This window comes from Antechinus flavipes, chromosome 1 (assembly GCF_016432865.1).
Source record: "Antechinus flavipes isolate AdamAnt ecotype Samford, QLD, Australia chromosome 1, AdamAnt_v2, whole genome shotgun sequence".
NCBI classification, from domain to species: Eukaryota; Metazoa; Chordata; class Mammalia; order Dasyuromorphia; family Dasyuridae; genus Antechinus; species Antechinus flavipes.
This window is the reverse complement of record NC_067398.1, coordinates 335,806,335-335,824,067: the sequence shown is the minus strand read 5'-3', so window position 1 is coordinate 335,824,067 and position 17,733 is coordinate 335,806,335. Positions and strand designations below refer to the sequence as shown.

The following is a 17,733-nucleotide window of genomic DNA, read 5'->3' as shown; positions in this document are numbered from 1 at the left end:
TAAAATTATAAATCAATTTGTAAATGAAGAATTTATTTTTAAAAAAATTCTTAGATTTGTATATTTAGAATTGGAAGGATGTTGTACTTTTATTTCATACTAGTTCTAGAGTGGAATAGACCTCAGAGACCATCTAGTCTACCCCCTCAAATCCCTTTTTAGTTTACAGATGACAAATTAAGACCCAGAAAAATTGAGACGTGTCATCAAATAATACCATAAGAAACTTAGCAATGAAATATTTTTATCCCTATGAAACTTAATACTTTTTATATAAGTACATGTGTACTATGAGAAGTGAAGATTCGTGCAGTACATACTTTTGTACTGCAGGACGTAAGCATTACTGTGCTTTCTTTATTTTGAAACTCTTTAGTCCATCTTTCCCATCTCCGAGGATTGTGTATTGGAGAAGTTGACTTGTTGACTCCTCACTCTTTTATATCTGATCATCCCAGGTTTATTTGAGTTTCTACTTCCACATCTTCTCTCATATCTCTCTCCTCTTGGTTCACATAGCCATCATCCTGGTTTTTGGTCCTCTCCCCTGAGCTATTCTACTGACTTCTTATGTGGTCTTTCTTATTGAATCTATACTCCACATGGCTGAGAAACTAATTTTCCTAAAGCACAGGTTTGAGTATGTTTTTCAAAAAAAATTCTTTTTAGGATCTCATAAAAATTGACATTTAAAACTCTTATCAATTGACACCAACCACCTTAGCTTTTTAGGTTTATTTTTATTTAGGCTTATTGTCCTGACTTTCTTTTGCTATTCCTCAGACAATATATTTAATCTCTCTCGTCTATACCTTTTAATAGTTATTGTTCATGCTTGGAATGTATTCCATGCTGACCTGAGTTGTAGAATTCTTGTTTACTTCACAACTCAGCTTAAGTACCATCTCCTACAAGATCACTTTTCTAATGTACTCTCCCTAAATTACCTTATTTTTATTTATTCTGGCTATATTTGCATTTTTTTCTCCCATTACAGAATGTAAGTTGTTTTAGTTCAAGGAATTGTTTTTTTTTCTTTCTCTGGGTCTAAAAGAGTTCCTGTCACACAGATATTTAATAAATGCTTATTGATTGATTTCCTGGTGGGGCATGCAAGGAATACTGGTGACCAGGGCACTGTCACTGCCTTGCTTCACTAGTAGTGAGTGCCTGGTAGTCCACCAGAACTGCTGTCTCTCTGCAGGTGGTCACTTATTCATTGGATAATGATAAAGTGAAATGAGTCCTTTATTCATTCTGGGGATCTTGCTTGGATTGCAGTGTTAGAAGTCTTAAAAGAAAGTGATGATTGCATTTTAGAATTTGTGATTAAGAAGGAAAGAAAAGCTACACAAATTACAACATTTACCCTAGAATTTTAGAGAGAAGATAAAAGGTTATAGAGAAAATAGACCGAGTCCTTTTACTTAATTTTATTATAATAGACTTTTATTTTCAAAATACATGCAAATATAATTTTAAGCATTCACTCTTGCAAAACCTTGTGTTCCAAATTTTTCTCCTTCTCTATACAAGTAATCCAATATAGGTTAAATGTGTAATTTCTTCTAAATATATTTCTGAATTTATCATGCTGCCAAGAAAAATCAGATCAAAAAGGGGGAAAAAATGAGAGAATAACACAAGCAAACAACAAAAAATGAAAATATGTTGTGATCCACATTGTCTTGACAGTTCCCTTTCTTAATGCAGATGACTCTCTATCACAATTCTGTTAGAATTGGCCAGTATCACCTCATTGCTGAAAAAAGCCAAATCCATGAGTTGATCATAATAACATGGTCTTCTTGTTGCTATGTACAATGTTCTCTTGGTTCTCCTCACTTCACTTAGCTTAAGTTTATCTAAGTCTCTCCAGGCCTTTCTGAAATCAGCCTGCTGATTGTTTCTTAAGTGTTCCATAACACTCTTATCCTAACTTATTTAGCCATTCCCCAACTGATGGCCTTCACTCTGTGGATGATAAGTACAGAATATAGAAATAAGGACACATAATGGTATACAAATACAAAAGCAATAAAAGTGTGCAAGTAACCCCATTGTTAATGAATTCTAGTCTGGTAAGAAAAGCTAAAGACAATAAAAAGTTTGAGAGAAAAACAGGAAAATCACAGAGAGGATGGAACCCTGACTCAGATCAGGTGTGTTACAATGGTAGAGGTGATTGGTAAGAATGTAAGATTACTCACCCCTTTTGCTACTTTTGTTTTCTCTGCCAATAGGGATGATTTTTAGATTACAAAGGATAGGACAGAAATAGCCAGTAGATAATTCTGAAGTTATTAGAGAGCCAAGCTCAAGTTGACGTATTGAAGACCGTCTGGTCCATGTGAACTATGTACAGTCTAGCCTACTGAAAGAACTGGTCATCAAAGATGAGAGAGGCGTTGTAATAATGGAAAAAGGAAAACATCTCAATTTCTGTGGTTAATGAATATTATGTAGAAAAGGAAGTGGCAGTTAGAAAGAACCAGAATAGCTTTATTAGGAGCAGATCATAATTTTTTTTTTTTTTAAAGACTTACTAGAATGATATGAAAATAAGAAACTTCAATTTTAACAAAGTATTTGTTAAGGTCTCATGCTATTTTTTTTGTGAAAAAGAAAAGTGGACTAGGTAAGACATGAAGAAAGATAATAGATTAGGTAATATAGTATAAGTAGGGTTCAGATCTGATTGACCAAACATCCTTCGTGGTTTGATGTTGCCTTGGAAGATCTGTAGCAACCAGTGTTGCTCTATGCTGATTTTTATCAGTGATTTGATATCACCTGTTAATCAAATTTACAGGCCATGTAACACTGGAAGTGATAATGTACTGCATGAATTCTGATTAAAAAAGATTTTGGCAAGCTATTAGATTCAGTAAGATGAAATATAGTAAGAATTTATATAGAGTCTTAGGCTTTAAGTCTTAAATTAACTTCATTAAATATAGATTTTTAGAAAAAGTTAACAATACTAAAACTTGAGGAAATGAAAAAAATATTTTACTATTGAGTAACTAGTAATAAGTATGTTTTTAAAGATTCAAATATTGCACTTGTATAAACTACAAGTGTTTTTTTTTCTTTTTAAATCAGTAATTGAATTTAAATTATATTCAGTAATTCATATGTGAATCTTTCTGACATTCATCAGAAGCTCAGAAGTTATAGGTTACATCTTAGAAATGAGGTATTATAAAGCTTATAGATTGCCCATGTCTCTTGTAAATTTTAACTCCTGGTCAAATGTCTAATGATCTGCATTGTGAGAGGGGAATCACGTAGTTTTTTTTTACTTGGTTACATAAGAGAGGAGTAAATGCATTTATGTATATATATGAGGATTACCTAGTCATCCATGTTATAAGAAGAAAGAGGATATACTTAATGAAATGCTGGAGTACATTGGCCACTTTAAAACCTTTAGATTAGTCTTGAGAAGCTGGGCCTCTTTCTCTATAAAATGAAGATACTGGATAGCTCTCTTAAGATATTTTCTAGTTCTAAAGTTTTTTGAATTTATTTTTGTAAGCCTTTTTGTAATCCCATTTGAGGTAGTACAAATGTGGGTGGGATGTTTAGCTACTTTAAAAGAAATTGGGAAATCTTTTTAGGTAATTATAGGCTAATGGAATCCAATTTGCATATAGAAATAAGTATTTTCTTTGAATCCATCGAATGGAAAGTTACCAGCACTATCATTCAACTCTTTGGAGTGAGGGACAGTTTGGTGCTTCACAAATATAAAATTTTTTTTTTTCAATCTGTTAATGGCATCTACATTAACTGCATTTTAAAATATCACTCCTCCCTTACCCAGAGAACCATTCCTGTAACAGAATAAAAAAAGAGGGAGTATCAGCTATCAGTTAATAAACATATCATCAAATAGTATTCATAGTCCCTGACGTTGGCTAAGAAGAGAATGAGGTGTATTTTCTTATCTCTTCAGGACTAATATATAATTGTTCTTGTTGTTTTGTATACTTATATTGTTGTGTATGTTTTTTACTTGTTTGGTTTTATTTTAGACTGTACTTGTTCATATATGTGTCCATCCTCTGTATTCCTTGTTTCAGTTGTTTCTTAAGGCATTTTAATATTCCATTACATTTGTGCCCCATGATTTGTTTATTCTCTGAACAATGAGTATCTACATATTCCATTACATTTGTGTCCCACTATTTGTTTAGCTATTCCCTGAACAATAAGTATCTACTTTGTTTTTGTTTCTTTTTAAAAAATTCTGCTAAATGTTTTAATGTTTATAGGGCTGTTTGTTTTGGATCTCTTTGTGTAGTGGGATCTCTGGGTCAAAATGTATAGACATGTTAAATTTTTATTCACAATTACAAAAGCAACACTCAGTCATTGGACCACTTCATAGTAACTTTGTACCAGTGTTTCCCCTCACCACCCAATATTGATATCCCATCTTTTTGTCATTGCCAGGTTACTGGGTGTGACAGTAAAAACCAGACTTCTGATTTGCAATTCTGTTACTGGTAATAGTTTGAAATCCTTTTGAACTGATTGTTAAAAACTTTTGACCACTTGTGTGTTAAATTGGTCCTTTTTTAAAAAAGTTAGTTGTTTTGATGCCTTTTGTTTTTATGTCATGTGTTTTCTTCATACAAACTGTTTCAGAAAGGTCAACATAAGAAACTAAAATATTGGATTAACTCAGTCTTCACCTTCTCATTTATTCACAGACTAGCAAAAACAGTCCCCAGATATCCAGGATTAACCTGTTGAATTAGAGATTGTTTACTTCATAATGACTTGACAAGTAAGGTGGACATAATGAGAGCTGCAGGAGACCTTTGAGATTATCGTTTTCTAATTTAACTTCTAACAATTATAGCTGTTGAAAAAGTGCAATGGGCTGCAGGAGGTAGTGGGTTTCCTGTCACTGGAGGTCTTCAAGCAAAGGCTGGATGACCACTTGTCAGGTATGTTGTAGAGTGGATTTTTGTTCAGCTACGGATTGGACAAGTAGTACTATGAGGTCTGTGATTCTTTGACTTAGTTTTAAATCCCAGCTCTCACTTTATACTATTACCTCCTGTTTTACCTTTACTTAACCTTTTGCATCCTCATTTTCCTCATCAGTAGCATGAACTTAATGAAACCCAAGACCTTTCAGCTCTACCTTATCTGAATATCCTGTCTAACTGAATGTATTTAAAGGAGAGAATATCCTGTCTAACTGAATGTATTTAAAGGAGAGAGACATTTGCTTGCTATACAATAAAATTGCAGTATTCTAACCCACTTGTCTTTAGTTAAATTATACCACTAGTTAAAAGACATCTTCATCTTAGGTTATTCCGCATTCATTCTTCATTAACATATCAGGTCTTGGACAATTAGTATACATAATTTCTCAGGATACGGAATAATCATTTCTTTGGACTTAATCAGTATATACTTTCAAGACACCTCCCTCTCCCCCTCCCCCAATGTCATCCCATTCCAGATGTGTTGATAATATGAATTATCAAAGACGATTCAGTATTTTGATTCTGAATTACAGTCTACATTATAAAATTTCATAAATTTTTTGATGTTTTTGTGGTCCTTGTATTATTAAGAAGATTTACTGCTCCTGTATTTTCTCAAACATCAGGATAGTTGATAACTTTAAAAAACAAAACAAAAACTCAGGGGCAGCTAGGTGATCTAGTGGATAGAGCATCAGCCCTGAAGTCAGGAGGACTTGAGTTCAAATGTGGCCTCAGACACTTAACACTTCTTAGCTGTGTGACCCTGGGCAAGTCACTTAACCTCAATTGCCTCAGCAAAAATTAAAAAAAAAACCAGAAACCCAAAATTCAGAGGTTTATGCCATAATTCGGTCTTTGAAAGAGGGGAGAGTCAGTAAAGGAGTATATCCTTTTTTAAAACCTCCTGCTGGGGGTTACTCTTAATGATAAAGGAATGAGAAAATTGACATCACATGAAATTATCTACAGTTACATTGAATCCCTTTTCTGATTTGAAAAAAAAAAGTATTTTTCCTTGAGTCTTTGATTTTTTTTTTTTTTTGGGGGGGGGAGGAGTTTTTGGCTGCCCAGTTTGATCTTAAAATAATGCGTCTGCATGAAAGAAAAGTCTTAATGTTTCATACCTATCAACTATGTTATTTGATTTCCCCCCCCTCTCCTGCCCGGGGCTAACTTTTAGGAATTGTAAATTCTTCTGCAGAAACAAAATTGCAGTTTCCTCAGTCCTTTCTTGGGATATAGCTATTTATGTAGTGCTTTTTTTTTTTTTTTTTTTTTTTCCCCCTCCTTGTGTCCTTGCAAAAAATATTCTGGGACATTTAGTTGATAGAAATTTTCACATAGAAACCACAAATGCCTCTACTTCTCATATGATAAATCCTAGACAAATAAAAAGACACATACTTTCTCTAATGTAAGGAAAACAATAATATTACTTCTTTTGTTTTCATTAGGTGTCAAGCTCACATTTCAAATAGGAATTTAATTGTTTTCATCAGGTGTCAAGCTCATATTTCAAATAGGAAATTAATTTTCCATAAATATTCTCAAACATTGACTTGCAAATTTTTTGTTGTTTTTTTTCCTCTTTCTGGTAACACTTCTGTTAAATTCTTGAGTATTTTAAGCAAATGAAAGCAAGTTGTTACTTTTTATGGTTACATTTTGTTCCCCAGTTATTCATAGTGTGTTCTGGTAAATAAATATTTGTTGATTGATTTTCTTGAAGTTAGTGCTAGTAATGTTAAACAAAGTTCTGTTATATTGTTCTAATTTTCAACTTTATGCTACAGATAATGCATGAATTTGTTTCTGCCTTTTGGGAATTGTTAGAAGAATTATCATGCAATTTATATATTAAGGATTATTTACATTTTCTTGCATATTTCCAACAGTTGTCTTGGGAAAAGATCTGACTATATCATTCCAGTATTTAATAAACTCCAGGGGTTTTCCTGTTAGCTCCTCTTAAATTCCTAATTTTCTTTTAAGATTCAGTTGAAGAATTTTATTCTACTTGAAAACCTTTCCTGATCCTGTCTTCCTCCTTCCCCCAATTGCTAGTATTTTTCTCAAATTATTTTGAATCTGTTTTCTAAATCTCCCCCTCCACTCTCTCTCCCTTTTTTCTTCCTCCCTCACTCTCTTCTCTCTCTCTCTCTCTCACACACACATACACACACACGAGGTGTACATGGATGCTCTTTACTCAACGTAAACTACTTTGGATTAGGGGCTCTTTCACTTTTGTTTCTGTTATTTAGCACAGGACCTGACACATAGTAGAGACTTAATAAATGCTTATTGTCTGATAGTAAGCCTATTTTTTCATACAAAACAATGTAAATCATTTGTTTTCTCAATATTTTATTTTTCCAAATATGTGTAAAAAGTTTTCAACATTCATTTCTTTAACATTTGTTCCAAATTTTTTCTCCTCTTTCCTAAAATAGCAAGCAATTAGATATAAATTAAATGTGTACAATCCTTCTAAACATTTCCATATTTGTCATGTTGTATAAGTCCAAAAGGGAAAAAAAACATGAGAAGAAAAAAACAAAGAAACAAAAATGATGAAGTTACTATGTTTCAATCCATTCAGTTTCCATAGTTCTCTCTCTGGATATGGATGGCACTTTTTATCACACATCTATTGGAATTTTCCTGGATCACTGCATTGCTGAGAAGTTACGTAGCTAATCATCACCTAACCTTGCTGTTTCTTTCTACAATGTTCTCCTGTTTCTGCTTACTTCACTCAGCATCAGTTCATTTAAGACTTTCCACACTTTTCTGAAAATCAGCCTCGTGATGTAAACTTCAAAAATAAAATAACAATGTTCCCCTTGTGTTTAATGCAAAATGAATGAACAGATATTTCTTAATTCTGTCATTGCATTTCACCAGTTTTGCTTAAGTAATTATTCAATAAAGCACATTTGTGTCACCTTAACCATTCTTTGGTTCTCATTCTTTCAGGTTCATGCAATCCCAATACCACCCAATCAAATTTTTGGTAGCTTTTTATCCACCAACCTTTAGGATGCTCCCCCTTCTCAATGAGTTCATACTGTATTCCTTCACACATACTAACCTTGATTCCTCATTTTACTTAGTTCCCATGATCTCCACTCTACCTTAATCACACATAGCCTTGATTTTGCCATTCTCCTACAAATGCATCACTTCCCTCTTCATGAATTCTGAAATTGCATTTTCTGATCGTACACAGTTCTTCATCCACACAATGATCTTCAATCCCACTAAATCACAGTTTACTTCCAGGCAATCATCTCTGCATTGATTATATTTTCTTCCCTTCTCCATCTTGATCCCTTGGTGAACCAAACTCTCTTGTCTTCTTTAGTCTCTTGCCCCCATATATTGATCTTTACCAGCCAGACCTCAGCCTCTACCTGGCCATTATTTTCTTCCTTTGTGCATGCTGCTAAATAAAGCTGGAGAAGATTGCAAAAAAAATGCTGATTGGGTCCACTAACATTGACCTTCTATGACTTTACCTGAGCCTTTGCTCCTGCCAGGCAATCCTTTTACCATAGCACTTTTCCCAGACCTTTTCATCCCTCATGTCTTTGACTCTTCTCCTTCCTTTCAGCTGAGAACTTTATCTCATATTTTACTGAAAAAAAAAAAAATCGGTCCATTCATCTAGACCTCTGTCTCCCCTCTCAACTATCACCCAAACGCCTTCTGCCCTTTTTCTCCTCTTTTACCCCTGTTTCCCATGAAGAATTGGCCTGCTTCTTTGCCAGGGCTAATCCTCTTTCTTGCACTAATGGTCACATTCCATCCCTTCTCTAATAGATTGTTTCCTCTGTCATTCTAATCTCCTTTTGTCTATGGGCTTCTTTCCTACAAACATTTGTGTTTTCCCTATCCTCAGAAATTCTCATCTTGTGTTTTTCTTTCATTTTGTAGCTAAATTCTTTTTTTTTAATCACAGTGTTTTATTTTCAAAACCTGTGTAATATTCAATGTTCACCCTTGCAAAACCTTGTGTTCCAATTTTTTCCTCTCTTTCTCCCTTCCCCTAGACAGCAAATAATCCAATATATGTTTAATATGTGTAAACATTTCTACAATTGTCATGCTGCACAAGAAAGCTCAAAAAGGGGAAAAAATGAGAAAAAAAGCAAGCAAGCAACAGCAAAAAAGGTGAAAATACTGTGTTGTGATTCACACTCAATTCGCACAGGCCTCTCTCTAGTGTAGATGGTTCCCCTTATCACAAGACCATTGGAACTGATCTGAATCACCTCGTTGTTGAAAAGAGCCACGTCCATCAGAATTGATCATCATATAATCAGTCTTTTTGCTGTGTACATTGTTCTCTTGGTTCTATTCATTTCACTCAGCATCAGTTCATATAAGTCTCTCCAGACCTCTCTGAAATCATCCTGCTGGTCATATAGAACAATAATATTCTTAACATTCATATACCAAATTTATTCAACCATTCACATCCACTCAGTTTTCAATTCCTTGTATGGCTAAATTTTTTAAGGAAATCATGTACAATTAGTACTTCCACTTCTCTCTTTGTTTTGGCAAGGTAATTGGGAATAAGTGACTTGCCCAAGGTCATGCAGCTAGGAAATATTAAATGTCTGAGGCTGAATTTGAACTCAGATCCTCCTGACTTAAGAGCCAGTGCCCTGTCTAGCTGCCCCATCTTTAACTTTCAGTAGTTTGGCTTCTACCTTCATCATTCAACTACAGTTGCTCCCTACAAAGTTACCAATGCTACTTCTTAAATTCTCCCATCTAATGTCCTTTTCTCAATCTTCTTCCTTCTTGACCTCTCTGAAATTTTTCTCAATGTTGATCATGCTTCTTGATATTTCTTTATCTAGATTTCTATGATACTGTTTTCTCCTGGTTCTCTTTCTTGATATTTCTTTATCTAGATTTCTATGATACTGTTTTCTCCTGGTTCTCTCTGATTGCTTCTTCCTGGTCCCCTTCACTAGGTCTTCATGAAAGTTATATTTGCTAACTGTGGATATCCTACAAGGTGCTGTCCTGCATCATAAATCTTCTAACCCCAAACTTCCAGCATTGCAATTTTCTTTGAGGCACCACTGTCCAGGTTTCAAACCTAGGTATCATCAACTCTAGATTTGTATTTTACCCTCTTCCCCCCCATCACCACCTTGTTACAGTGTGTTGCTGAGGCCTGTTTTTACTTTTATGGCATCACTTGCATAAACCTCCTCTGATAGTAAAGACCCTAGGTTAACAATCCTTGGTTTAGAAGAAAGTGAAAGGAAGAGGAGGCACCAAGTATAGATAGTCTTTCACAAGATTTTGTGAAAGAAAAGGAAAATATGAGACAATAGCATGGGATAATAGTTTTTTGAAGACAAGGAGAGAGTTGAGCATTCTTGTGTTCAGGAGGGAAAGAATCAGTAACTGGATAAAGATTAGAAATTATTTTAGTATCTGGGCTGAGTTTGTGAAAGGGCTACTGTGAATGCTTAAGAAGAGAAGAAAAATTTTCAGTCAGTTGTAACAGTGGGATACAGACTCAAGAAGGAGTAAAAAGATTGCCTCTCCAGTATGATCAGATAACAAATTTGTGGTATTCTTTTGTCTAGTTGTGTTCAGCAGCATATGCGAGTAGGAGTAAAAAGTGTATTAGGTGCTGAAGAAATAAGAAAATAAGTATAAGAAGGTGATGACAATAATGTTTCCTAACCAAAGAATCATGACTTGTGTACATGTATTATGCTCTGAACTATGTAGTAGTCAAATCATTTAACTTAATCAACAATATAGTGTATTTAAGTCATTTAAGAGCATATCTGGAAATTTAAAAATTTTTTATTTGGTTTTGGTTTGCAATGTATATATATGCCTAGTTTTTTGATCATCTTGAGTTTTTGCTTAAATAGTTAGCAAAATATTCATATTATCTGAGGATATGTAATTTAGTATTATTAGCAAAGTGAGTTCTAAAAATTTCTAGTTAAAATATACTGAGATTTTGCATGTAGTGTGAATATAAGCCACTGAAAAATTGAAAATTGAAAACTTGATTAAAGCATTTATTAAGTTTTTACCATGTGCAGAGCACTGGGTGGGGGGGTCTAACTCAACTGACTAGTATTTAGTTGGGATTGTAAAATTGATATTAACATTAGGATCCCTTACCTTCAGACTATTTCCTAAAACTATTCTAGAAAATGAGGATCTGTAACTTTAAAGATCTTCTAAAGAAGGCTTTTCTGGGTCTGGCCTTCTATTAAAAAAACACCCTATTAGAAAGATAATCACTTTTACTTCAATCTCTTTTGTCCTAGTTCTGACCTTGATAGAAAATGGCTGATTGCCCCCTTTTGTAGTTTTATTTGAATATTTAAATTCGTCATTATCCTCCAAATTAAACTTTTTTAAAAATAGGCTTAAATTTATAACTTATATTTAAAATTCTTTGATTTTAATATTTATAGTAGTGTTGCTGTTAAAGACTTCAAATATCCTTTAGCATATCATCCGGTAGTATGGTGCATAGTGAAAGGCGTACTGAACTTTTAGTCAAAACAATGGAGAATTAAAATTAGTCAATAACTGATTTGGCAGTTCATTTTATATTAGGATAGTTGTTTCCATTTAGGTCAAATGAGGTGATATTTTGAGTGGATCAATTCTAATGACTCTTTCAGCCCAAAATCTTTGATCATATGATAGAAGATAATATGCTGATTATTTGTCTGGTTAGTCCGTTTGTGTCCATTCCTGTGAAGATATTTTTCCACTGAGATCTATCATTTAAGCATTTATCTGAAATAATATCTTTTCATTTTTTCCCAGTTATATATATATATAAAATATTTCTCCTTTCAAATTTTATTCCTTTTTGATTAAAATTATCCTATTCCTAGCAATAAATAATTGGTTTTTTGGATGAATTACCACATCTTTATATAATATATATTACATATATCATTATGAAACTTTAGCAAAAGTTCTTTGTGATTTTCTCTTTTAATCTTCTGTAGATCTTGGGGAATATTTAATTTTTCCTGAAAATTTTCTAATAAATTTTTTTTCTAAAAAATAAAGTACAGCTTCCTCATTTGAATTATTTGTCCCATTATGGTCACCATTTCTTGTATTTTCTGAGCTCACTTTTTTAAAAGATTGAAGAACAGATAAGAAATATATTTACAAGAAAATAAACTTCTAAAATGCTTCTTTCAGATATCTAGGTAGAGTTTTTGGGGTTTTATTTTTTAGGAAATGGAGGCACCATGTGTTGAAGTTTTTCTCTTAAAACGGCTTCCCAGCAGTAAGAAACTAACGTCAGATTATACTTTTTAAAAAATTCTAAATGTTGCAAGAAAAAATGGGATCATAGTTGTCTGTTTATCTTAAATGCAGGCAATGGATCATCTGGAGTCCTTTATTGCAGAATGTGACAGGAGAACTGAACTTGCTAAGAAACGACTTGCTGAAACACAAGAAGAGATCAGTGCTGAGGTTTCTGCAAAGGTATCATTTAATGAATTGTTGAATTAAATTCCTACATTTCTGTTAATGAAGAGCTTTTGGAATCTTACATCTTAAAAAAAATCACTTGTCTAATGAATTGTCTAAAGTTCAGTAATCTAGAATGTGTAGCATTCATGAAAACTGACTATCACCTTCTTAACTAATAATGATGAAGGTCCTTCAAGGTACATATCATCTGTCAATTTTTCTTACTCACTGAAATAAATTGCAGAAGCACCACTTGGGAATCTAATGATCAATTGTGCCTTGTAAAAGATGTAGACTAACTCCAAGATAACTAAATGTGCTCTGTTTTACTATTTAATGTCTTCTGTAAATTTAATGTGGAAAAAATGACCTAATTAAGAAGAAAAATTATCCTTGAATTCTATTAGTAGTTTTGTTCTTCTCTTGAAGAGGAAAGAAGCAGGGTTCTCAAAAATTTCAGAATTGAAAGAAGGTGGCAGAATTTGTTGGAAATCTACAAGGTATTTAATACTGCTTAATAGATAAAATTGAAGGAATACTCTTAAGACTCGGAAATGTTTGTGGGGTTAAGAAAGATAGCCACATGATGCACATTATTACCTTCAAGGTAAAGGCAGAAAAGTGGATGTGAGATTCATCAATTTGGAGATAGTTTTTAATGGGGCTTGCTTTTTAAATTTTCAATGGATGGTCAGATATAGAAATTCACATCACTGCTGCCCTGCCTCCCCTTTTTTTTTTTTTTTTTTAAATTTTTTATTTAATAATTACATTATATTGACACTCGTTTCTGTTCCGATTTTTTCCCCCCTCCCTCCCTCCACCCCCTCCCCTAGATGGCAAGCAGTCCTTTATATGTTGGATATGTTGCAGTATATCCTAGATACAATATATGTTTGCAGAACCGAACAGTTCTCTTGTTGCGTAGGGAGAATTGGATTCAGAAGGTATAAATAATCCGGGAAGAAAAACAAAAAATGCAGATAGTTTACATTCGTTTCCCAGTGTTCTTTCTTTGGGTGTAGCTGCTTTTGTCCATCATTTATCAATTGAAACTCAGGTCTCTTTGTCAAAGAAATCCACTTCCATCAAAATATGTCCTCATACAATATCGTTGTCGAAGTGTATAATGATCTCCTGGTTCTGCTCATTTCACTTAGCATCAGTTTATGTAAGTCTCGCCAGTCCTCTCTGTATTCATCCTGCTGGTCATTTCTTACAGAACAATAATATTCCATAACATTCATATACCACAATTTCCCCAGCCATTCTCCAATTGATGGGCATCCATTCATTTTCCAGTTTCTAGCCACTACAAACAGGGCTGCTACAAACATTTTCTGCCTCCCCTTTTTGGATATCACAGTGTATATTTTATTTCTTTAGCTTTTTACAGAGTAAGTGCTTAATGTTTCCTGACTTGTTGATCTGTTTCTATTGTTGTTTTGGGGTTTTGTGTTTTTGTTTTTCCTGAGGCAATTGGGGTTAATTGACTTGCCCAGGTCACACAGCTAGGAAGTATGCAGTGTCTGAGATCAGATTTGAACTCAGATCCTTTTGACTTCAGGGTTGGTGCTCTATCTACTGCACCAACTAGCTGCCCCTTATTTTCTTTCTTTTTTTTTTTTTTTTAAATACATGCAAAGATAGCTCATAGCATTCACCTTTGCAAAACCTTATGCTCCAAATTTTTCTCCCTCTCTTTTCCCCTCCCTAAGACAGCAAGCTATACAAAATAGGTTTAACATACACAATTCTTCTAAACATATTTCCATATTCTTTATGCTACCCCAAAAAACTCAGATCAAAAGGGAAAAAATAAAATAAAACAAAAGAAAGGAAAACAACAAAGTGAAAATACTATGATTTAATCCACATTAAGTCTCCATAGTTCTCTCTCTGGATGTGGATAGTACTTCCTCTAAAATCTATTGGGAATTGCCTTGGATCACTTTATTGTTGAAAAGGTTGATCACCAACTATGCTCAAAAAGTTATCAAACTGTGCATACTCTTTGATCCAGCAGTGTTAGTTACTACTGGGCTTATGTCCCAAAGAGATCATAAAGAAGGAAAAAGGATCTGTATGTGCACGAATGTTTGTGGCAGCCCTTTTTGTAGTGGCCAGAAACTGGAAACTGAGTGGATGCCCATCAATTGGAGAATGGCTGAATAAATTGTGGTATATAATTATGGAATATTATTGTTCAGTAAGAAATGACCAACAGGATGATTTCAGAAAGGCCTGGAGAGACTTACAGGAACTGATGCTGAGTGAAACGAGCAGGGCCAGAAGATCCTTATATACTTCAACAACAGTACTATATGATGATCAGTTCTGATGGAAGTGGCCATCTTCAGCAATGAGATGAACCAAATCAGTTCCAATGGAGCAGTAATGGACTGAACCAGCTACGCCCAGCGAAAGAACTCTGGGAGATGCTTACGAACCATTACATTGAATTCCCAGTCCCTCTATTTTTGCCTGTCTGCATTTTGGATTTCCTTCACAGGCTAATTGTACAATATTTCAGAGTCCGATTCTTTTTGTACAGCAAAATAATGGTTTGGTCATGTATACTTATTGTGTATCTAATTTATACTTTAATATATTTAACATCTACTGGTCATCATGCCATCTAGGGGAGAGGGTGGGGGGAAGGAGGGGAAAAATTGGAACAAAAGGTTTGGCAATTGTCAATGCTGTAAAATTACCCATGCATATAACTTGTAAATAAAAAGCCATGATAAAGAAAAGATTGATCATCACATTATCTTACAATGTTCTGATTCTGCTCACTTCACTCAGCATCAGTTCATGTAAGTCTTTACAGACCTTTCTGAAATTGGTATGCTCATTATTTCGTACAGATGTTCTTATGAACAATAATAATCCATTACATTCATAAACCATAACTTACTCAGCCATTCCCCAATTGATGGGCATCCACTCAGCTTCCAGTTCCTTGCCACTATAAAAAAAAACTGCTGCAAACATTTTTGAGCATGTGGGTCCTTTGATCTTTTTGGTATACAGACCTGAGTAGAAAAACTGCAGAATCAGAGGGAATATAAGTTTTACAGCCCTTTGCATACTTCCCTTTTTTAAAACATGAGAAAACTGAGACCCCAAAAAGTGTAAGTGAATTGTCTTAAAAGACAAAGGAAGTGTTACTTAAACATTACTTATTAAAGAATTTTTAACAGAAATTTTTATGCAATTATTCAGTGGCAGTGCCAAGACTCACTTCTCATAGGCATTAAATGCACATGCACGCACACACACACACACACACACACACACACACACACACCTATTTCTAAATATATCCTTCCTTTAACTGGAGAAGAGGTGAGAAAATGTATCCTCCCTCCTCTCACTGCAGAGATAGGAGAACAAGGGTGTGGAATATTCATGTTTTGAGAAGTGACTGATAAGTTGGTTGGTTTTGCTAAAGTGTGTGTTTTTTTTTTTCTTTTTCCTTTTCTGATCTTTTACACACAAGGAAAAGGAAACCAGACATTCTAATGTAAAACCACCCAACATATCAAATGTTTGATAATATGAGCTGCAATTCCACATTCATGGTTTTCCTCTACCTCTGTGAGGTAGTGAGGGAAAGATGAAGTATTTTCTCAGTTCTTCTCTGGACCCCATCATATGGAGTTTTGTTTCATTTTAGTCTTTGTATTTTCGTTGTTGTATTATGTATATTGTTCTGATCAATTTTCACTGTGCTTAATTTTTACATATTTTCCTGTGTTTCTCTAAATTATGAATAGTTTATCATTTCTTTTGACTTAGTGAAATTCATTATTCATTGTTTAGCTGATTTGCCATTGATGGGAACATTGTTTCTAGTTCTTTGCATCCCCAGAAAGTGTTACAAGAAATATTAAGTATATGTAAGAGTTTGCTTTGTGTTTTTGATCTCTCTATAAGAGAGCCTTATAAATGGGCTCTCTGGATCAAAGGGTATGAAGTTTTAGTTAATTTTCGCAAAGTTTTTAATTACTTTGCAAAATTACTGAATACATGACTTCACCAGTACGCCTGTCTTTCTGCAGGATCTGGGATTCTTTTTATCATGCCACAGTCACGACTTGAAATTTTACTGATCAAAAAATATTTGAAGAGTTATACCAAGTTGTTGCTTGGAGAACTAGCTGTAGTAAAAGTAGTTAATTGAACTTGTAGATCTACTTCTTATTCATATGTTTGCTGGTCGTTGACCTTAGAATCCAGGCTGTGGTTTTGTCCTAGATAACATTTGGGGAGATCACAATCTCTTGGTAACAACAAATGTCACATTCAGAATGTAATTTGCAGTAAAGTTGACATTGTTAGAAGGAGTTTCCTATATCTATGAAATGATAGCTGATGATAAAAATAAAATTTGGATTTTCCATGTTTTTAACTATTTCTCATGGTAATCATAATGATAGGCTGTTTTCTGAGGACCAGACTAGCAAAATTCATTAACATTTGGGCAAAGGTGACTAAATTTTTGGCTATAGGAATTCTTGAAGAACACATTAAATATTGATTTTGATAGTGTTGAATAGATGAAACACTGGTGAAAATCAGATTCTTGAACTATTCTAATATTTTAATTATGTCCAAAATAAATATATCCTTGAATTTTACTGTCTTAGGACTCCCTAGATTCCCCCAAATAATCTAAGACATGAAATAATTGTGGTGTATTTAGATTTGGGAATTGTGTTCAAATCTGGATCTCCTACATATTACCTTGTATGATCTTTGAATACTTCCCTTTGAGTTGTAAATATTGTGAACCAATTAACTATCATTTCTGCATTAGAAATATATATATTTTACCTCTTTGTCTTTGGGGAAAATTATGGTTAATGAAACTGTTTTGTTTTTTTTGTTTTTTTTTTTTTTTTTGAACAGAAAAAAAAAGTGTTTCTTTTCAACTGTAAAGTATCCTGAAATTTTCAGTAGAAGGTGCCTATAATTTAATTTTTAATTCACATTTCATTTCTCCTTTTCTTTGCCATTACATTGTCATTCTTTTCTAAAGCTAAGGTTATATACAAAGTAAAAACTGTTGAAAATAATCATTATGTATAATGGTGAAACAAATTAATAAAATACATGCATAGTGCACCATAGAATATTAGAATTTAGTAATCAATCACCAAGACATTTTAAACCTGAGAAATCACTTGCCCAATTTTACATGCTTTTT

General features: G+C 33.7%; 1 protein-coding gene across 3 annotated transcripts in view; it reads left to right on the top strand.

Moving 5' to 3' along the window:
- Nucleotides 1-17,733, top strand: part of LUC7L (LUC7 like) — a 61,246-nt gene that overhangs the window by 29,544 nt on the left and 13,969 nt on the right. For all 3 annotated transcript variants that reach the window (XM_051968629.1, XM_051968644.1, XM_051968638.1), the window contains exon 5: nt 12,420-12,530. In XM_051968629.1, the coding sequence (XP_051824589.1) occupies nt 12,420-12,530 (111 nt within the window). The remainder of the gene's footprint in view (nt 1-12,419; nt 12,531-17,733) is intronic.